Raw genomic sequence first — 22,313 nt, 5'->3', positions numbered from 1 at the left:
GCTTACCTTTAGGGGCTTGTTTCTTCCCCAGCTGAAGACGAAGGGACATATCCAAGACCCCTTGTGTAGCCCCAGAAGCCAGGGCTCCCCACCAGCAGCAGCAAAGTGCCCATTCCCTCTCTCCTGCGTCCTCCTCCCGTGTGTAACAACCTTACTAGGTGAGGCCATGTTAGGTCAGTGCTCAACAGAGAAAGGCTCAGGAAACCTTGGTGTGCTCCAGCCTTATCAGCTGAGACCGTTTTTGTTTCTAGCCAGAAGCAGAAACTTGATGCTTTTTCCTTATCTCTTTTAAAGATTCCAGTTTTTTCACTTTAACAGTATTGGAGAAAAATCAGAAAGCTGGCTGGTTTGATTCAGAGCACGAACCAAAACACATTCTTCTGACATAGGAGGTAGCATCTGATTGCTAGCTTGGGGAATCAGTGCCTCTGAAGTCCCCCCACCCCCGGCTGGCCACCAGCTGAGTGCTACCACCTGTGCAAAGATGACGTAGCAGCAGCTGACCTGCCCTGCAGCGTCGGGCCAGGGAGTGGGGCAGGCGGTGGTCAGTGCAAAGGCAAGATCTTCAAGACCACTCTTGGCCTCCAGACACACATCTGTACCACAACAGGCCTGGCATTTGGGGTAGAAATACTGGCCTTCCTTGGATTTTGAAATGGGATTTGTTGTTTGTTGGGGGTTGAAGTCTACTATACTTCGAATACAATAACCTGAAATAAAGTTAAAAGCTAAATGGGAAATAACAGGTGAGCTACCATGGCCCGTTTCCAAATCTGGTGTAATGTGTATAACCTCAGCCATTGCAGTCAATTATGGAAAAGTCACAATTTCTAAACTTCAAAGATCCCACTACAGGAGCAAGGTCCCTGGGTGCTGTGACGCTTCAGCCGTGCGCTAACGGAGCTCCTGGGGGTCACTACGTGACTGCAGCCCAGGCAGCTCTGTGACCGGGGACTGCGTGGACAAAGGGAAGGGAGGCAGGTAAAGGAAGCAAAGAAAACTCCGTTTCAGTGCCTGGGCCTTTGTGGGACTAAAGAATTAATAGGGGCACCGATGTCCTTGATTGTCTGGGAAGTGTTTGTAAATGTTTTATTAACACTGGGCTATACTACAGGACAACATCAAACCACAGTTCTTGAAGAAATGATCAGTCCGTTGCATAGGGCTCCCCACCATTACCCTTTATAGCTGCATCTGCTAGGTCCCACTTCAGTCTCAACTGCCTCTGCCCAAACCCCCCAGCCCAAGTGCCACTTCCATCCCTTTGAAAAGAAACACACTGGGCATCAGGCAATCCTTTGAAACTGTCACCCTGAAAAGTTAGATTTTAACCCAAATTTAAATCCTGGAGTTCACCCTCTCCTCAGTGAGGCCAATGCACTTCTCCGTGCGGAACCAGCTCCCGTGCGCTGCCCCGTGGGCTCTGGCCCGCGCTGTGGAGCAGCCTCTCCTGTTTACAGCCACTGCCGTGCCTTAGTCCTCAGGCCTTCGGGACTGTCCTTGAGGCCAAGCTTCTGAGCACACACCCTCCAAAGCGGACGTCTATGGCAGACATGGCTGTGGGCTCCTAGAAGGCCGTTTCCCCTGCCTATGTCCGTTTCCAATGAGAACAGTGTTAACCAGAGTCCGTGTCGAGGGAAACAGGAATGAGACATCAGTGTTAGTGCCAGCGGTCACTGTCCATCTTGTCCCTGGGACCCTAAGGCCTTTCTCCCCTTGGAGGTAAGATGGCACGAGCTCATGCTCCTGGAGGCCTAAGTGACAGCAATTAGCCACCCAGTTAGAAACAAAGCAGCATCTTGAACACGAAGGAGGGGAGCCGGTCGCAGGCCCGGAGCTCACTGAGAAGCAGGCTTCCTGTGCAGCCTTCCCGCAGGCCAACACCTCACCTGTCAAAGCTGCCGGCAGCTCCTGGAGCGCCGTCTTGTGTGTGAACATGCAACAGCCGGAGGTACAAGGAAACCAACAAGTGTAAGCAACACCATTTACCACCAAAGTTCTCAGTCACGGCCTCAGGGGCAAACTCACACATCCAGAAAGACAGCCACGTGAGAAGGCCTTCCTCTTTTCTGGAGGAAATCCCTGCCCTGACAGGAATGGGGACTGACCAGAAACTGCTGGGTGGGAGCCAACGGGCCGTATCCTGTGCAGAGGACCTGGGCGAGGAAGGGACCAAAGGAGTGATGGGACGCAAACCCTCCTTAGTCACCAGAGGTGTGCCTCTCCTCTGTGACTTCAATGGTGTGCCCCACACTGACAGGCAGACCAGGTCTCAGCACGCAGGGCACGGCCCCAGTAGATACGCACACGCGCCCAGGAGCACCACTTGTCACTGGCTCAGGGTTGTTTTATCACAACTTTGTGGGAACAAATTAAAAAGCAGTAATACCGAGAGTTCTCCCTACTTAAGGGGGAAAACAGCTTTAAAAGAAAGGTATCAAATTATCAAGGTTGCAAGAAACCCTCCATCTACATACCAGTGGCAACTGTAAGTAGCTCAGGGCGGTTGTGGTGGTGGACCTGGGCACATCTCCTGAGAAGGTGGGAGTCACACATGGGCAGAAGTAAGCTGCCCTGAAGTGCCCACACGCCAGGCCTGTGCAACCTGCCAGGCAGGTCCACGAAGACAGCTGTCCTCTTGCCTGGAGGAAATCCCAGCCCCGAATCACCACCATCTGGGCTGCCCACCCACACCAGCCAGCTGAACAGAACTCTGCTGTCCCGTGCTTGAGAGACCCCGCGAGAGGTAGTGAAGTGGTTGCAAGGGTTTGCTTTGGGTGAGAGAACAGTGCTGACTCACTCTGGCCAAAAATACATCTGGGCCAGGCCCTGCTGGCTCTTCATCGCTCGCACAGTGGTGATGGCTTCACGGACCCTCGGCCCTGGCTGGGCTCTCTACCTCAAAGAGCAGTTCCCACTGACAACTGGGGACTAGTGACACTCCACTCTCTCCTGCTGCCTGTGGGAACGCTGTGCAAGGTGAGGAAGTGAGGATGGGGACAGGGAGCTGCTCACTCCCTCAGCATTGGGGCCTGGAGGCTGGCATTCCCCACCACCCAGCGGGGGCAGAGCTTTCTCCCTCCCCTCACTCAGGGGCCTCCCCTGGGATGACAGGCTCTAGGAGGCCATTCAGTTGGGGTTTGAATGAGACAACAGATATTCCACCCTCTTGTTTTCCACAAAATCATTCCAGTTAACAGGCTGTTTTACTTGATTTTGCCACTCAAGTGTTCAGTGAAGATGAGCGTGGCCACATGGTCCTCCCATCATGGCTTTGCCTTCCTGCCCCTCATCCCACCCCACTGAGGCTTTCCTCTGCCCTGGCTACCAGTCCTTGGGAGGCCAAGAGCTCCCTCCAGGTTCACTTCTTACCAGGGAGACAAGAGAGCTGTTACTGTCCTGGATGCTTTCAGAGAGCCAGGCTCCTCCCTCTGCCCAAGTCCAACTTGCAAGCTGCCTGAAGCCACCTTGGTTTCCTTCCCACCTATGACACCAGAAGTCTAAACCGCTCAGAGGACTGCTTGGTCATGTCACGCCAACCCTTCTCTTTCCTGTGCCCTGAGTCACAGTGGCTGGAACTGACCTCAGATTTTGTACAAAAAACTGGGGACATAGTCAAACCTGAGCATGGGCTGGCTGGTCCCAGGAGACTCCTGCATATAGTGCAGCTTCAGCAGCTCAGCCAGGTACTGGACCACCTTGACATCTTCATTCACTAGACCCAGATTCAGCTTCAGAAAGCTTGCCTGCCGGCTGGCAACCAACTCCTCTATCTCCTTGTTATGGGCAGGCAGGTGCAGGTGGTGGCAGAAGGTGTAGAGGAAGGCCTTGGAGCAGAGCTGGGTGAGCATGCTCTGGACGTGCAGGTAGTAGGTGCTGCCCCGCTTGATTTGAGTACGGTGGTCTGCCAGCCGGGGCACCAGGGTGCCTCTGTAAAGGGGGCAGCGTAGGGTTTTGTTGTCCAGGTCCAGGATGCTTGTGTAGCGGCTGTAGCGGCTCAGAACGTGAAGGGTGCTGGCACTGGCAGGGGATGCCACTCTGAAACACACAGGCTAAGGTCAGGAGGAAGAGCAAGGGCCAGGAAGTGGAGGCAAACACTTGGGAGTGGGGCTTACTGTCTCTAGGCCAGCTCCCACCCGGCCAGCACTCACTGGCTTTCTGGAAGACAAATCTGCTCATCATGATCTTCAAAGGGCTCCTCACCACCCTCATGAAGTTCAAATGCCTTGGCATGGTCAACAAGTTCCTGTATGACCTGCTGCCTGCTGACCTGTTACTAATCCAAAGACTCAACCATGCCAAGCTTTCCATGGGGCCTTGGCATCACGGCCTGTGCGCTCTGCCTGGATACCCTTCACTCCCTCTGTACATGGCTTATGCCAATGTCGGCCTTCTCCAGCCTTCCCTGATCCCTTCCTCTGCTTTTTGCTATGACCTTGGTCAAGCTCCTTAACCTTTCTGAGACTCATTTGTAAGACAGAGATAACAGTTCCTACCTCATGCGGTCACTGGAGACAAAATGAGTTGTGCTCCGAATGCCTGACACTGACCACTGTGGCGACAGCTGTCTTCTTGTCCTGCCCACTGGCCAAGAGTTTTTGCAGACCCAGGCCTGCAAAAATTTGGCCTCTTGCTCCCACTGCCTTGCACATCAGGGTTAGGCAGTCAGGGTTTGCTCAGCGAGGGAAGGAAGTCGGAGCGGTCAGTCTTAGTAAGCAGCTCCTTAAAACCCTCCTTTACATCCGTTTTCTCTGTAGTCTGGCAAATGGCTGACTGACCAGATTTCAGACTGACAGAATCTGGAATTTAGGGCTTGTATTAGACCCAAGATGGTGTGTAAAATGGACTGACAGTCACTTGGGACCAAGGTAATCTCATAGTAACTTTTCCTTCCTGAATGTTGTCATCTTGTATAATTGACAATCATTTACTGAGCATCTGTTATATTCCAGGTAGTGACCCAGGGGCAGAGCAGGTGGCGATGAGCCTGCTTTGGTTGGAAAGAAAAGCCAAGTACACTGAGTGAAGGGGGATGTGTCTCAGTCTCCACCGGAGAGGCCCCGGGCCAGAAGGTTCTGGAGGAGTGGCCTTAGAATAAAGGTGGGCCTTGGGATCTGTGGAAGGCATCCAGACCAAAGATGGCCAAGGGGGCCAGACTATGAGCCAAACACCTCCTCGGGCTTGGCACATCCAGCCCACCAAGGCGCTGCTGCAGCAGCACAGCCTCATCTTCTTGCCCCTCCATTCCAGCCACCTATCTTGATCACACTGGCCTCAGGCCCAGCTTCTCCCAGGAAAGCTCAGACGCCCCCACCCAGTCCCACCTATGGCAGCACCACTTCTTTGAGAAGATGCTGCTCCTTCTAACTCTTCCTCCATTTCTGCTTCCCTCAAAACTCCTTATCAGGAGGCCAGACAAGATGGGAAGAAGCAAGTTCCAGGCTTGTCCCTTAGCTGTACAGCATAGGCACCTGAGAGCCTCACACTTCACTTCCCACACCTGTGCAGATTCATTATGGTCTATCCCAGTGGTTGGCAAACTGTGGCTCGCGAGCCACATGCGGCTCTTTGGCCCCTTGAGTGTGGCTCTTCCACAAAATACCAACTTCTGCACATGGGCCACGAAGTTTCAATCGCACTGTACATGCGCGCCCGCATGTGGTATTTTGTGGAAGAGCCACACTCAAGGGGCCAAAGAGCCGCATGTGGCTCGCGAGCCGCAGTTTGCCGACCACTGGTCTATACGAAAGCCAGGGAGGCAATCTCTGTACAGACAAGGACACTGAGGCCCAGAGAGGGGCCATCACTTGTCCAAGATCACCTAGTTAGAAAGTGGCAGAAGCAGGACTCAACCCAGGGCCTCTGACCCACCCTCGCACTGTTTCCCTCCAGAACTAAGCTGTTTTCCAAATGGTCCAGGGCTTGTTACTACTGCCTACTAAACAATACAATAACCTCTGGTTTTGACTTAAAATCATGGGAGACTGATTTGATTGTGTGTCCTTATCCTGTATCCACTCTGTAGACCAGTGATGGCAAACCTTTTGAGCTTGGCGTGTCAGCATTTTGAAAAACCCTAACTTGCCCTAACCGGTTTGGCTCAGTGGATAGGGCGTCGGCCTTCGGACTCAAGGGTCCCAGGTTCAAGAGGGTAGGGGCTGAGCTGAGTCTTTTTAAAGGAGCAAGAGTCAGTCTGGTGACATGCAGGGGACATGGCACTTCAGACAGAGGGGAGAGCATAAGTAAAAAGAGTAAAAACAGAGGAGAGGACAGCACCGTGATGGCGAACCTTTTGAGCTCGGCGTGTCAGCATTTTGAAAAACCCTAACTTAACTCTGGTGCTGTGTCACATATAGAAATTTTTTGATATTTGCAACCATAGTAAAACAAAGACTTATATTTTTGATATTTATTTTATATATTTAAATGCCATTTAACAAAGAAAAATCAACCAAAAAAATGAGTTTGCGTGTCACCTCTGACACACGTGTCATAGGTTTGCCATCACTGTTGTAGACAGTGAGGGCCTACCTTAGGAGAAAAATAAAATCAAACCGCCAATGACATTAGCAGTTCTGGGGTGAGTCCTTAAAAACAGTTCATCATCTGAGCTGATTTTAGCTGGAGGCAAAGCACCTGAGTGGGAAGACTCTGAGTCACACAATTCTCCGATTCCAGATTAACTTAGCACACGGGACCATAGATGGGAAGCTCGTGACACACCAAGACACCTCTTCTACTCATACTCTTCAATGCTGACCCTCAGATGGGCCTCAATCCGCCTGTTTCAGCGTTGGGTCTGCCTAATGGGGTGACTCACCATCCATCCACAACTCCAAGCACTTTTGAGGGCTGCCAAGCACGGCACTAGGGCTGTTCACACATCCTAGATGTGCCTGCCTTCAGCTCCATGTGGGGACTACTGTAAGCCCCATTTACAGACAGGATCAACAAGTTTTGTTCAGGGAATGAATGACATGACGGGTCCAAATTCACACAGCTAGTACTGTTGACACCAGGATCTGAACTCAGAACACACACTGCCTCCAACAGCCATGAAGCACAACTCTTTGGGTTTTCATCTCTTGATACTTTCACACTCTGTCTACCGTTCACGTCCCAGAATTATTTCGGGTGATTTGTAGCAAATCCAGTCCCCACTCCATTTCTACTCCCTCAGCTGATCATCCAGTGACAAGTCCCCTAGGGAACAAGACCTCCAGCCCATCTACCGTTCTTCATGCCTGAGCAGGACCCCCTGGAGGCAGGTGCTTCCAACTCCCAGCAGGTGTGCACACGCAGGTGAGCAGCAGAGCTCACAGAAGTCACCATTTCCCCACTTGGGATTCTTGAAAGGACCTCACCGGCCACTTCCGACAGGACTCTCACTTTCGTGAAGGGCTGCTTCCAGGCTCTGAAGTCTGGTGGTGTGGGCCACACTCAGTCCCTGCTGCCCTGGCCTGCCTTCCTATTCAGGATGGGGTAGACCATAATGAATCTACAGAGGAGGGCTCATGGATCAGGCACAGATCAGATGTGATGGCCCTTCCGACCTCTGCAATCACAAGGCAAGCCTCAGAGAGGTCAAGCTGACAGCGGTGACAGAGCTGGGGCTAAAGTGAGGGTTGATTGGGAAGGGCATGCTCTCCCTGACACGGCTGCCGACTCACCTTATAATTCTGGCACTGGGCACAGTAGCTGGCACATAGCCCTCAATAAGTACTTGGCAAATGATATTCAGTGATCCAACCCTTTTCTTTTCTCAGGAGGGAACAAAGCCTCGAGACAAGGAGTAATTTGCCCAGGTGCCCACTGTGAATGGACAGTGAGAGGGATGACACAGGACTCAGATCACCTCACACCTCCTCCACTCCAGGATGCCAAATATACTGCCCACCTGCCAGCTACCCTCTCCTGCACCACAGAAACATCATTAATTGATAACAGCAGGATTTCCAATGCAGCCCAACCTAGGCCTGAGTCCTTCCCAACAGAGCACATCAATTAGGTACGCAGTAGAATGGAGCTGATGTAAGAAATGAACCTCTTTTGCCATTCTGGCACATTCTAAGGAGGAATTTAAGGGAAAGCCTCCAGAAAGGGCAAGACCATCTTGAGCCTGGTCCTCAATAAGCCAGATGATGTTGATAGATTGACATGTTTTAGATGCTCCATCTTTTTAAGTAAAAATGTCAAAGTTGAAGGGTTAGGGTGAGGGCTTGAGTTGGAGAACAGAAGGTGTGTGAGTGTGTATGTGGGTGCATATGAGGAATACCAACTCATCATTCCACCAAGAACAGTAGCAAAACACAATCCCTGAAAAGCCCTTCCCTTCCTGGGACAGAAGGGTTAATCCCAAGAGCACAGAGGTGCCACCAGCAGAGGGTGAGGATGCTGGGAGGCAAGACAAAGCCATCAGTGCCATCATCCAACCTACTCACCCTCAGATTCTACATCTGTAAGCAAAGACTTTAATGGTTTCCTATGATGCCCAAGGAATGAGCTTGTCCAGGTGTCATAGGCACATCACACCACGTCCCATGATGTCACTCTTACCCAACAAGGGCAAGTCCACCCTCCAGGTCATTCAAAGACCCCAGACCTTCTCCAGTCTCCCTTCCTGCTTCCCAGCTGTCACTAAATTATGCTGTTTTCTTAGAACACACAAAACACCCACTGTTAGAACTCTTATCTCTCTGTATGGCAAGGCCCTGATCACTGTCTGCCCTCTCTCCTAAACTACAAATTTTCCAGAGCAATGGCCTTGCTCAGGTACCTCCAGCTGATATCGCAGCACCAGCCAGAATGGCTTGTAGGTTCTCAACAAGTGAGTCAAGTCATGACATAGAAGTGGTATTTGCTTGAATCCCACCATGATGACTCTGAGGAAAGCCTAATGCAGCAAGGGGTTAGTTAAGTCCAGGTGACTTCATTAAGAAGGGTGGACACAAGAAGACTCGGGATGGTGACCTCACTGGTATTAGGAACCCATGTAAAGGGGAAGTCAGAAAATTAGAACAAACGGTGGCTGACTGCAGTGTGGAAATTTTTGCCCTTCCTATGTGTCAGCAGGGGCTCTGATGATAACCTAGCTCAAAACCTTTGTTTTACAGATGAGCAAAGTGGGGTGAAGAGAAGGGGCGGAGGAAACTGAACAAAGTGCATACACTGAAAGAGAGTCCCCTGAGTCAGACACTTGTCAAGCAGTATTTGGAAAAACAAAAAGAATCTATTAAAGCATAAGGAAATGAAATAGAAAGCATTCAGAGAGGGAGAATGAATTGGCTTTTGCATTTCCTTATTAAGACAGCCTTCAAAGGCAAACAGGACAGTGGAGTAAAAGCCACTGGAGCCCTCTGATGTCCCTCTCACCAGTCAGTGATGGCTGCCCTCCTATTATTACCACAGCCCTTTCTCAGACGAAGATCACTTGTTAGTCATTTACACCATAGTGTGAATTTGAGGATAAACAAGGACCCAAGATCTAGAAGTCCAGTCTTTCTCAGGCCAACTGAATCAGAATCTCTGGAAATGGAGCCCAGGAATTGTGATTTTTAAAATCCTCCCATAAGCCTGGCCAGCGTGGCTCAGTGGTTGATTCCCAGTCTGCCCACATGCCCAGCTTGCAGGCATAATCCCCAGGGGGATTCTCTCTCATCACTGATGTTTCTCTCTCTCTCCCCCTCTCCCTTCCTCTCTAAAATCAATAAAAACATGTTTTAAAATAAATAAAATGAAATTCTCCCATAATTCTGGCACAACTGGATGCAATCCAGGACTGGCAACCACTTAGGAACTACAATCCCCTCATGTGACTAATAGAAAAGGAAACAGAAGACCAGAAGGGGAATGAGTTGCCAAAAGTAATGGTGAGTTGGTGCTGGGCCCAGACTGGAAGCCAGGCCTCCTGATTCTGGGTCCACCACACCAACTTTTGGCCTCACCCAGAGGCATGTACATTTAACAGGCCCTTCCCCACTACCTGTAACCAATTACCTCTGCAGGCCAATAAGCTTCCACTTCTGAAAATCCGTAATGTGCAAAGGGGAGGAGACCCAGTGCTTCACGGGTTTGGCATAGCAGCTGTAGTTGGGGACGAAGATGGACAATGCTGTCACAAGCTTCCTGACTATGGCCTCGTCCTCCCCCAGGACCACAAGTGTCCTCCCACTGAGCAGGGAGTAGATGGCTGGGTGGGCAAAGGGGTACTGGCGGATGAATTTTAAGGCATTCTGGCCAGCCCTCTTTTTATGCCTCTCAAAAGAGGGGCCAGTGGGATGAGCAGAGGAGGGAGTCCTGTCCAAGCTGGTGGAGGCGACACTGCTCACATAGCTGGTGGTGTCCGAGTAGTTGTCCAGGCTGATCTTACTGATATCCCTGCTAGCCAGTAGTTGGCCTGGGTCCAGCTCATAAGCAGGGAAGCCTTCAGAACTGTTGTCTCGGGAAGAAGGGTTGGCATTTTCCACTGCAAAGTCCACACAGAACCCCTGGTCCTTCTGCCTGTAGCGCTGTGGGGGGATGCTCACTACTCCATCCTCGTCAGAGAGTGTGTGGATTGGAGTGGTGAGTGGCACCAGCAGACTGTCACTCTCCTTCCCAATGCAGCAAGAGTCTGCTTGTGACAAAGTGTTTTCTAAACTGCCCTCCTCTGGCTCATCCAGCTTGCTTAGGCTGATGCTTGCCTGGAAATGGATGGCTCCCTCATTATCATCTGCATATGATTCTTCTTCATTAATAGCACTTGGGTAGCTGGCCTTAAAGTCATCAGGTATGAGGGCCTCAGAGGGGCAGGTGCTGAGGACTTCAATACTGTCCTCACTGATGGTCCTGTGGCTGACTGCCTTGCTCCGGATCACCTGGGGGCTCAGTGGCACCACGAGGCTGACCTGACTGTCAGACTTTGACAGCGCAGAGGTGGACTTCTCCGTGCCTAGAACCTCAATGCTTTCACCACTGCTGACACTCCCTTTCATATCCATATCCAGGTAGTCTAAGTTTCCATGGAGATCAAAACTGCTCATTTCTGCCACCTCCACTTCCTTACAGTCCTCACCTCCAAACTCCTGCTCCATCTTGATCAGCACAGACTCCACACTGGACTTGTAAGAGCCAACACTAATTAATACTTGAGGAATTGGGCATTCTTCTAGAGATCTGGAAGGTGGCCTGTCTTGACTGGGCTTAGAGGGTATGCTTTCTTGTTTCTCTACCATCCTATCATCATCTGCAAAGTCTTCAAAGAGAAAGTTTGTTATGTGCTGTTGCTTTAGTAGTGCTCTGTCAATCTGGCTAGTCAGGAGATAGCACAGGTCTCCTCTGAACATGTGCTCAATGTGGCTGAGCTGAGCCAGGGTCTTGGTGAAATACTCAGTGTCACAGAGCTCTTCCAAGGTCTTCAACTTCTTGTCAAAACACTTGGCGGACTTTGCTTTGATGAGTTTTGGGGTGTAGGCAGGTCTGCAGGTGTAAAGGTCTGTGTCAGCACACTCATCAGGGTTAGAAGTAGTGGGTGCTTGGTCAGGCTGATCCTGAGCATGCTCCATCTCCCCAGAACACAAATCAGACCCCTTCAACTTCCGATGAGGGTATGAGCGGATCTGCTTCAGAAGGTCTTGATGTTCAATGATGGACTTCTCTACACTAGCCAGTTCATTGGCTTTCTCAATTGCCTGAGATGAGTAAAAGCCCTTGTCATTGGCTTTCTTCTGGATCTCCGTTTCAGTGTGCAGCACTGTCCTGGTGTAATCCAAGTCTTTCAGTTTTTTTTCAAGTTCCACAGCAAAGGCCTTCCTGTTGCCTGTCTTCAAGTATTCTGAAGCTTTGGAAAATTCAGCTGAAAGCTCCTGGAACTGCTGCATGATTTTGTGCTGGTCTGCTGAGATATAAGCCATGCAAAAGGGCCTCACGAAGCCACGGGCCTCCAGGTCATACAGGGTGAGGTGGTGCACATAAGCAAAGGCTCCCTCTTTGGAGTCTCCCAGCACCACCTTGGAGTCCTCCACGAAGTTCAGCTTGGGATAGGCAGAACCAGGAGGATGGCCCACGAAGGAAGCCTGGTAATCCACAGACATGATCCGTAAGGAGAAGTAATTGAGGTCAAAAGTACCGAAAACTTTGGTATCATTGGGGATGGTCAGCAAGGGCTGGGGTCCCACCTGCTCCGAGAACTCGGAAATAAGGATGAAGTCCCGAGAGAACTTGGCTCCGGACAGTTTGGACCATGGGTTAGCTCCCTGGCTTGTGAAGGGGAAGAGCGGCACTGAGTACTCTTCTGGCAGAGCCGGCTCATTGTAAGGCTCCTCCTCATACTCGTCCTCTTTGGTGAAGGCCACCACGTCAGGGGCGCTGATCATATTTCCAGATGTGCAGAGAGAACATTGAGAGGAAGTGAGAAAGAACGCTGGGGCAATCAACGCCGGGAAGCCAGGCCTCCGCAAGAGGAAGCAGTCTTTGTCGACTTCGTTGCGCCCTTAGGGGTACTTGCCTGCCTCTCACACACCCGAGAACGCAAACTCCCGCAGCCCCTCAGAGGTGTATCCCCTCCAGGGCCCTCCAGGCCTCATGAACTCCGCAGGTCCAGAAGACAGGGAGGCCGGCTGCCCCCTCCTCTGCCAAGCACGGCCGGCGCAGAGCACCTGCAGCGAGGTCACCGGGACTTCCCCGAACCCACCGGTGGTAGCAACAGCCCCGGACCTGACCTGGTACCTAACGTGGGGCTACAGGCCGCCGCAGGGACCAGCCAAGCGTTGCCGCCCCCACGACCCGAGGGCAGAAACGGTCCCCGCTCCTTGGACGCCACAACCCAAAGACAGCTACAGCGGCGCCGCCATCTTGGTATCACATGACTCGCGGTATTGGCGCCGCGTGACCCGGAAACGTTCGCGTAGACTTCCGAGCAAGAGCGAAAAAGATTGTGACCGAGAGGCTTGGGGGAGGCGGGGGGACTGTGGAGCAAGGACCAATCGATTAACTAACACTGTCAGGAAAGACAGGAAATGATGCGGGGGAGCGGAAACGTGTTGGGACCGGGGATCCGGGAGCGCGGGGCAGTGTGGGAGTTGTAGTTCGCGGTGCTAGGAACTCGCGCCTGGCGGAAGTGGCTGGAGAAGGCGGGCGGAAGCGGACGCGGCGGGCGGAGAGGAGAAGGCTAAGTGGCCGCAGTCCCCAAGCCGGGTGGGCTTGTGGGAGGAGACCGGGCTGCGGCCGCACGCTGGCGGCTCTCGTAGGCTCTGGTTCCCTTAGGGTGGGCGCGGGGTGAGGTGACCCTCACCTCTGTGTTCCACAGCATGCGCGGGCGCCCGGGATGATCTTCCCCGTCTCCCGCTGCGCGCTCCGGTGTGTGCATCGGCCCGGAGGCCGGACCTTTCCCACCTCCGCCATGGAGGTGGCCTTCCGAGGCGTGCGGAAAGTCCTCTGCGTGGCCGAGAAGAACGACGCGGCCAAGGGGATCGCCGACCTGCTGTCCAAGGGTCGCATGAGGCGGGTAAGGGGGCGCATTTCCCATCAGCCGTACTTGGTGAGGCCCGCGAAGCGGGACAGCCTGGTGGGCACGGGGGATAGAGATGAAGGCGACTTCCCTCCCATCTGTGGGTCTTCACTGTCTCCCCCAGACCATTGCCGTGGCCTCCTGTCTTCTCTTAGGACTGATGGGCATTTAAAATGTAGTTCAGAGGTTTCACTCATCTGCTTTGAAACCTTGCATCTTCCTTGCCAGCAGCAGTGGTTGCCAAACTTGTCTGATCCTCAGAACCACCTGGGGCAGTGGCTGTTCGGCGGACCTGGAGTGAGGCTGGGGTAACCTGTATTTCAACGTCTTTTCCTCCGGATTCTAAAACTCGGTTAAGTTGGGAAGCACTGACCAAACTCCTTTAGCTTGGCAGTCACGCCCTGCCCGATCGTCCCTGGTGGCCTAGCCCTCCTGTTTTCTGCCGTTCCCTCTGCCTTCTGCAGCCCCGCTGACTGTACAGCCCCTGAGTGTATACTGACAGGGCAACATTGTGTAAGGTTTGGGGATTAGAGGCAGATGGCAGCCCTCTACCCATGGTCCTTAGTGCCAATTCAGCACGGGAATCCCCAACTTGGGGTCACAGTGAAGAAGGAAACTATTCAGGGCAAAACATCAGAGAGGTCACATCCGTGTTGCAGTTTCAGCTCCAGCTGGGAGAACTGCCTTAGGTGGGAAGGGAAAGTGTGCTCTCAGCAGAGGCCGCTGGTTTATGTTGCCAGAAGTCCCACCGCTGGTCCCGTCTAGTCCTTCCTCATGCAAATGTCGCGCCAACTCTCAGTTTGATTGGTCCAAAAGACACTGTGATTGGTCAGAATGGAGCTTCTCTGATTGGTTCGTGAAGAAGCTGATGAGGATATGACAGCACTGCTCCGATTGGATGGGGAAAGCCTCATTACCATTGGTTGAAATACTGTTCCAGGAACTCCTTAGTAGGACTGTCTCAGGTGACGTAGCAGTGTAGGCCGACAGTTCAGTGCAGGCTTCTCTGTGAAGTGCAAATTGCGTGAGAGGCCCCTGTGTAGAAATGGATGCTGAGCTTTGTTTGTTTGTTTGTTTGTTTGTTTAATTAGATTAGAGAGAGAGAAACATCCATTGGCTGCCTCATACACGCCCCCTACTGGGGATGGAGCCTGCATGTGCCCTGTCCGGAATGGAACCAATGACCTTTTGGTGCATGGGACCATGCTCAACCAACTGAGCCACACTGGCCAGGGCTGTTTGTTTTTTAAATTTGAGCCCAGTTAGCCACCAGGAGTCCTTCTTAGTAGGTATCTTCTTTCTCAGGGTTCACACTGTCATACAAACTGATTCCGAGAGAGGCAAGTAAGGGATAAGATGTTTCTGAAAACACTGGGGGCACAAAGGAAGGGGAAAGTGAGAAAGGGTTTTCAAAGGGAGTTGACAGGAAGGTCTTAAGAACTATTCAGGAAAATCTCTCAAATAACAAAAGTGGATCCTAAATGTATTCTGGAGAACATTCTGAGAGCATGGGATAGAAGTTCCCTGCTCTTTTTTCTTTCAAGTCCCAGGATCCTTAGACCTCTGTTTTCTAGTGTGTGGCTAGTGAGAGTCGGAGCCAAGGTTGTATGGGTGCTAGCTGAGAGCTTCATCTTTTCAGTGCCAAGAGTCCTGGTGACCGGCCCCAGTATTTGTCAACTTATGAGGGTCTGGGCCTCTTGAAAATGGCCCATCTACACCTAACTAACTTACTTCTATATTCTTCAGGGCTCTGTTTAAATGTCTCTTCTTCAAGAACCTTTTCCTCGAGTTCCTCACCCTGCAACTAGGTGAGGGACACTTTGTGATATGCTGTCATGGTGCCCTCTCTATTTGGAAGGCACCTGCCATTACAGTTAAATAATGCAGTGTGCAAGTATTTACTTGATGTCCTCACCTCCGCTCCTTGGACTCTAAGCTCCATAGGAAAGGGACTATCTCTATTTTGTTCATTGCTGTATTCCTAGAATCTAATACGGTGCCTTGAATACAGGAGCGTTTCAGTAAATGTTTGTTGGATAAATGTTTGAGCTGAGGCTTGAAAGATTACCAGGCAGTGGAAACAGTATGTATAAAGAACAACCAATTGCTTGAAACAGCTTAGCGTATTCAAAAACTGAGGAGTTAGGAATTGGAGGAGGGACCAGTGAGTTAAGCAAGAGAGATAGTTGAAGGAAGATCATGAGTGTATTAGACTGCCATGTATTTTATGCACAAGTGTTAAAGTACATACAACATTTACCATTTAACTACTTTGAAGTATACAATTCAGTAGCATTTAGTTTATTCACAATATTGTGCAACCATCACCTCTATCTAGTTCCAGATTTTTTTTAAATTTTGTTTTATTGCTTAAAGTATTACAAAGAGTATTACATATGTCTCCTTTTTTTTCTCCCTTGACATTCCCCCGGCCTCCCCTACCCCCCAATGTCTTGTGCATGCATACAAGTCCTTCGGTTGATCTCTTACCCCCAACCCTCCCCAGCCTTCCCACTGTAGTTTGACAGTCTGTTCGATGCTGTCAAACTGCCTGTATATCTATTTTTGCTCATCAGTTTATAATGGTCTTTATTATCCATAAATGAGTGAGATCATGTGGTATCTTTCCTTCATTGACTGGCTTATTTCACTTAGCATAATGCTCTCCAGTTCCATCCATGCTGTTGCAAATGGTAAGAGTTCCTTCTTTTTTACAGCAGCATAGTATTCCATTGTGTAGATGTACCACAGTTTTCTAATCCATTCATCTACTGATGGGCACTTAGGCTGTTTCCAGATCTTAGCTATGGTGAATTGTGCTGCTATGAACATATGGGTGCATATATCCTTTCTGATTGGTGTTTCTGGTTTCTTGGGATATATTCCTAGAAGTGGGATCACAGGGTCAAATGGGAGTTCCATGTTTTGTTTTTTGAGGAAACTCCATACTGTCTTCCATAGTGGCTGCACCAGTCTGCATTCCCACCAGCAGTGCACGAGTGTTCCTTTTTCTCCACATCCTCTCCAGCACTTGTCGTTTGTTGATTTGTTGATGATAGCCATTCTGACAGGTGTGAAATGATACCTCATTGTTGTTTTGATTTGCATCTCTCGGATGATTAGTGACTTGGAGCATGTTTTCATATGTCTCTTGGCCTTCTGTATGTCCACTTTTGAAAAGTGTCTATTTAGGTCCTTTGCCCATTTTTTGATTGGATTGTTTATCTTCCTTTTGTTAAGTTGTATGAGTTCCCTATAAATGATGGAGATTAAACCCTTATTGGTGAAAACATTGGCAAATATGTTCTCCCATTCAGTGGGCTTTCTTGTTGTTTTGTTGATGGTTTCTTTTGCTGTGCAGAAGTTTTTTATTTTGATGTAGTCCCTAGTTCCAGATTTTTTTTTATCACCAAAAGGAAACCCCACTGCCATTAAGCAGTCACTTACTATTCTCTACTTCTCCCAGCCACTGGCACTGCTAATTTGCTTTCTGTCCCCAAGTATTTGCTTATCTGGATATTTTATATAAAAAAGAATCATAATATGAGGCCTTTTGTGTCAGGCTTCATTTACTTAGCACAATGTTCTTGAAATCATCCATGTTGTAGCATGTATTAGTACTTTGTTCCTTTCTATGACTGAATAATATTCTATTGTATAGATAGATCACATTTTGTTATTCAATCACTGGTTGATGGACATTTGAATTGGTTCCACCTTTGGCTATTGTGAATTAGAACTGCTATAAACGTTCATGTACACGCTTTTATTTGAATACCTGTTTTTGGTTCTTTGCAATAAATTCCTTTGGACTGGAATTGGTGGGTCATAAGTTAACTCTGTATTTAACTTTTTGAGAAACTGCCAAACTATTTTTCACATTGGCTGAAACATTTTACATTCTCACCAGCAATGTTCAATTTCTCCACACCCTCACCAACATTTTTTTCCCATTATATTGTGGGTTTTTGTTTGTTTTTTTATCTTCACCCAAGGATATGTTTTATTGATTTTTAAAGAGAAAAAAACATCAATGGTTGCCTCTCATATGCACCCTGACTTGGAATCAAACCCAAAACCTTTGTGATGTACGGGACAGTGCTCCAACCAACTGAGCCACCCAGCCAGGGCCAATATCATGGTTTTGATTTGCCCTTCCCAAATGATTAATGACACTGAGCTCTTTTTGTGTGCTTATTGGCCACTGTTGTGTGTATCTTGTTTGTAGAAATGTTTGTTTTGTCCATTTTTTAATTGAGATGTTTGTCTTTTATTGAGTTGTAATAGTTCTTTATGTTTAGGATAGTAGATCCTTGTTAGATGTATGATTTGCTCATATTTCATCCCATTCAGCGGGTTGTCTTTTCACTTTCTTGATAGTGTTCTTTGGTGCACAAAAGATTTTAATTTTTTTGAGATCCAGTTTTTGTTTTTTCTTTTGTGGTTTATGCTTTTAGTGTCATATCTAAGAAATCATTGTCAAATCCAAGGTCATGAAGATTTGCCCCTGTGTTTTTTCTAAGAGTTTTAGCTCTTATATTTAATGTTTCTATATAGTGTAAAGTAAGAATCCAACTTTATTCTTATGCATGTGGATAACCAGTTTTTGCCAGCACCATTTGTTGAAAAGACTGTCCTTTTCCCTTGAATGGTCCTGGCACCCTTGTCAAAAATCAGTTGACTGTAGATGTTTGGGTTTATTTCTGGACTCGCAGTTCTATTCCATTGTTCTGTATGCCAGTACCACACTGCTTTGATTACTGTAGCTTGGTAGTAAATTTTGACATTGGGCAGTGTGAGTCCTACAACTTTGTTCTTCTCTTTTTCAAAAACAATGTTTTGGCTATTTGGCGCCCCATGCAATTCTATGTGAATTTTAGGATTAGCTTTACCATTTCTGCAAAAAAAGATTATTGGGCCCTGGGCAGTGTGGCTCAGTTGGTTGGGCATCATCCCATGCACCAAAAGGTTGCTGGTTCCATTCCCTATCGGGGCACATGCCCAGGTTGTGGGCTCAATCTTCAGTAGGGGACGTAGAGGAGGCAGCTAGTCGATGTTTCTCTCCCTCTCCCTTCCTCTCTATAAAAAGCAATAAAGAAAAATAAAAAATTAGGAGTTTCTAAAACAAAACAAAAAACAATTATTGGGATATTTGTAAGGATTGCATTGAATTTGTAGATCACCTTGGGAATTATTACCATCTTAATATAGTCTTCAATCTATGTACACAGGTACTTTTTCTATTTATTTAGGTCTTTAGGTTCTCTCAGCAATGTGTTATAGGTTTCATTGGCTTTTGGATACTGTTATGAATGGAATTGTTTTCTTGATTTCCTTTTCAGATTTTTCATTGCTACTAGGTTTTGTGTGTGTGTGTGTGTGTGTGTGTGTGTGTGTGTGTGTGTTGTATCCTGCCACTTTGCTGAACTTATCAGTACTAATGTTTTTTTGTGGCTTCTTTAGCATTTTTGTCTGTAAGATCATGTTGTCTGTGAATATAGATAATTCTGCTTCTTTTTTTAAAAAAACTAGTATTTTTATTGATTTCAGAGAGGAAGGGAGAAGGAGAGCAATAGAAACATTCTATATAATAAAAGCCTAATGTGCAAATTGTCCCCTCTCGCGTTCATTTGACCTGGAGACCGGGAATTCTACCACTGTAGTGCTGACCACCAGGGGGCGGCGCGGAACATGGCTACCTGGGGGCGGGGGTAACGGGGACGGAGGTGCGAGGTGTCCGCAGATCTTGCTCTCACTCCCCTGGGACGCCAGGGCTCGAACACCAGGGAAGCCCGCACACTCGGGTGCCGGGCACCTGTGTGGAGCCTGCCCTGCATCTGCAAGGCCTCTTCCGGGTGAGCCCAGCCACAGCTGCAGGAGACCGCAGGGGTTGGTCAGGCTCCCCATGGGTTCACGCAGGAGCCGGTCTGCGAGGCCAGCCAGGAGAGAGTACGCTACCCGCCTGGCTTTCGTGCAGCACCGCTGGGTGGCCCAGAGGCCCATGCTGCACCCTGGCCTGCAGGTCCAGCTGCGCTCACCGCGTCTCCACGTGGGGACTCGGGCACCGTGACTCAGGTGGAGGGGGGCAAGTGGGGGCCCAGGTGCTGCCCAGGGTCCAGAGGTGAGCTAGGACCTACCCTTCCACGCCAGATGCTCGCGCTTCAATCACCAGCCAGCCTAGGGACCGCACCCATGCATGAATTTCGTGCACTGGGCCTTTAGTTAATGTTGAGAAAGTATCATTGATTGGCTGCCTCCTGCATGCCCCCTACTGGGGATTGAGCCCGCAACCTGGGCATGTGCCCTTGACTGGAATCAAACCTGGGACCCTTCAGTCTGCAGGCTGATGCTCTATCCACTGAGCCAAACCAGCTAGGGCTGCTTCTTTTTAAAGAATTTATATATATATATTTTTTATTGCCCTAGCCCGTTTGGCTCAGGTTGTAGGAGAGGGAGGGAGAGAGAAACATCAATGATGACAGAATCATGGATTGGCCGCCTTCTGCACGCCCCACACTGGGGATTGAACCCACAACCCAGGTATGTGCCCTGACCAGGAATCGAATAGTGACCTCCTGGTTCATGATAGGTTGATGCTTAACCACTGTGCCACACTGGCTGGGCTAATTCTACTTCTTCCTTTCCAATTTGAATGTTTTTCTTTTTCTTGCCTAATTGCTCTGGCTAAAATCTAGTAATCTCAGATAGCAATGGTGACATTCTTGTCTTGTTCCTCATCTTCGAGGAAAAGCTTTCTGCCATTGAGTACGATGATGTTAGCTGTGAGGTTTTATTCTGAAGGAAGCTGAATATTTATCAAATGCTTTTTCTGCACCAGTTGATATGAGCAATGTAGGTTTTAAGTTGGGGAGTACTGAGGTCATATTTGTGTTTTAAAAAATCACTCTGGCAGCAGAGGCTTTCCAGAGTGAAAACCTGGAGTCAAGGAGACAAATTGGAGTTCCCCATGTGAGAGATCGGAGGCCTGAACTCTAGAACCCTGGAAACAGTTTGAGTAGGAAAAGAAGGTAATGATGGAAACAGTTTAAAAGTTAAAAGGTCTAGCTCTAACCGTTTGGCTCAGTGGATAGAACATTGGGCCGCAGACTGAAGGGTCCTGGGTTCGATTCTGGTCAAGCGCGTGTATCTTGGTTGCGGGCTCAATCCCCAGTAGGGAGCGTGCAGGAGGCAGCTGATCGATGTTTCTAACCTCTCCTTTCCTCTCTGGAAAAAAATCAATAATGAAAAAAAATTAAAAGTTAAAAGGTCAATATTTTACAAATCTTGGTCCTTTTCCTGGAATGATAATTTCCTTTTCTCCTGATGAATTCTCCATCTTTTCAAAGAAAAATAAAAGGCAACCTAAGTGTAATCTCTTTTGTGAAGTCTTTCCTAAGTGTCCCCTCTATCCATTTCCTTCTCTCTTTCCAGATGCATTTTTATCTCTCTTGATGATGGCAGTCATCATGGGTCGAGTTATCGAGCTATTTGTCCATCTCTCCCTAAGAATAGTGACAGGTCCTATTTGTTTATTCATCCCTCAGACAGAGCCTGCTACATGAAAATCACACGTAAATTACATGGTATCAAATGTTATAATCTCTACCTTTTAAGAGACTTAAATTCTGATGGTGGTGCTAAGATATGCACATACAAATCAAAATCAAATGGCAGCCATTGCAGTTTTATGATAGCAAGGAATTGAAATAATAAGAACAAGTAATGGAAATAGAATGATTAAGTAAATTATATGTCCTTATAATACACTAATGCCCCGGTGCATGGATTCGTGCACATTGAAAGGAAATTAATTAGAAGGTGGCTGGCGGGGTGGGACTGGGCAAGACAGGCTGGACACGCCCTGAGGCCAATCTCCCACGGTCCCTCCCCGGCTGGCCCGTCCCTCCCCAGCTGGCTGCACCTGGGGCGGCGCCAGGGCTTGAAGGGCATCTGTGGAGTGAGCAGGGTCCCTCCAGCAGGTGGGGTCCCTCGGCCTGGCCTGCGGAGATTGGGCCAAAACCGCCTCTCCGATATCTCCCGAGAGGTCCTGGATTGTGAGAGGGTGATTCTCAGGTGATGCACCCTGGCTCCTTCCTCTCTGGTTCCGGGGTGCATCACCCGAGAACCTCCACTGCCAAGTCACCGCAGCTCAGCAGCTCCTGCATTGAGCATCTGCCCCCTGGTGGTCAGTATGCATCATAGGTGATGGTTGGACGGTTGCTTAGCCTTCTATATATATAACTAGAGGCCCGGTGCACGAAATTCATGCACCCGCGGGAGGTCCCTCAGCCCGGCCTGTGCCATCTCGCAGTCTAGGAGCCATCAGGGGATGTCCGACTGGCAGCTTAGCCCATTCACCTGGGGAGCGGGCCTAAGCCGGCAGTCGGATATCCTTAGCGCTGTCATGGAGGCAGGAGAGGCTCCTGCCACCGCCGCTGTGCTCACCAGCTGTGAACCCAGCTCAGGGCTTTTGGCTGAGTGGCGCTCTCCCTATAGGAGCATACTCCCCACAGGGGGGATGGGGAGCAATGAAAAGACATCACAGAAGCTACACTCTTGGTCTGTCAACTAGGGTTCCTTTCTTTAGTCTCCAAAATGCCACTGTAATTTGGGAGCATCTGCCCCCTAGTGGTCAGTGTGCATCATAGCGACTGGTCGTTCCGCCATTCAGTTGATTTGCATATTAGCCTTTTATTATATAAGACTAGAGGCCCAGTGCACAAAAATTTGTGCACTCGGGGGGTTCCCTCAGCCCGGCCTGTGCCCTCTCGCAGTCTGGGACCCCTCAGGGGATGACCACCTGCTGGCTTAGGCTCGCTCCCCGGGG

The 22,313-nt window shown here is 49.4% G+C and overlaps 3 protein-coding genes across 5 annotated transcripts in view; 2 read left to right on the top strand and 1 right to left on the bottom strand.

Annotated features, from left to right (window-relative positions):
* Nucleotides 1-7,898, top strand: part of SHMT1 (serine hydroxymethyltransferase 1 (soluble)) — a 28,289-nt gene extending 20,391 nt beyond the window's left edge. Inside the window, exon 12 of one of the 2 annotated variants that reach the window (XM_005870166.2) lies at nt 7,767-7,898. In XM_005870166.2, the coding sequence (XP_005870228.1) occupies nt 7,767-7,818 (52 nt within the window). In that variant the 3' untranslated portion in view covers nt 7,819-7,898. Of the gene's footprint in view, nt 1-31; nt 2,419-7,766 lie in introns of those variants that run through there. The other variant, XM_005870168.2, reaches the window with a different exon arrangement.
* Nucleotides 1,076-12,884, bottom strand: SMCR8 (Smith-Magenis syndrome chromosome region, candidate 8). Its single transcript, XM_005870170.2, has 2 exons — nt 9,997-12,884; nt 1,076-4,038 (listed from the first exon to the last, which is right to left on the bottom strand). The coding sequence occupies exons 1-2, from the start codon at nt 12,351-12,353 to the stop codon at nt 3,585-3,587; spliced, it is 2,811 nt and encodes a 936-aa protein (XP_005870232.1). The 5' UTR covers nt 12,354-12,884; the 3' UTR covers nt 1,076-3,584.
* Nucleotides 12,885-13,086: 202 nt separating this feature from the next.
* Nucleotides 13,087-22,313, top strand: part of TOP3A (topoisomerase (DNA) III alpha) — a 39,556-nt gene continuing 30,329 nt past the window's right edge. For both annotated transcript variants that reach the window (XM_005870162.2, XM_014542852.1), the window contains exon 1: nt 13,087-13,483. In XM_005870162.2, coding sequence (XP_005870224.1) covers nt 13,304-13,483 — 180 coding nt within the window. In that variant the 5' untranslated portion in view covers nt 13,087-13,303. The remainder of the gene's footprint in view (nt 13,484-22,313) is intronic.

The sequence above is a fragment of the Myotis brandtii genome, unplaced genomic scaffold, assembly GCF_000412655.1.
Source record: "Myotis brandtii unplaced genomic scaffold, ASM41265v1 scaffold314, whole genome shotgun sequence".
Classification (NCBI taxonomy): domain Eukaryota; kingdom Metazoa; phylum Chordata; class Mammalia; order Chiroptera; family Vespertilionidae; genus Myotis; species Myotis brandtii.
Note: the sequence above shows the minus strand (reverse complement) of the source record. Positions and strands in the feature narration are given on the sequence as shown.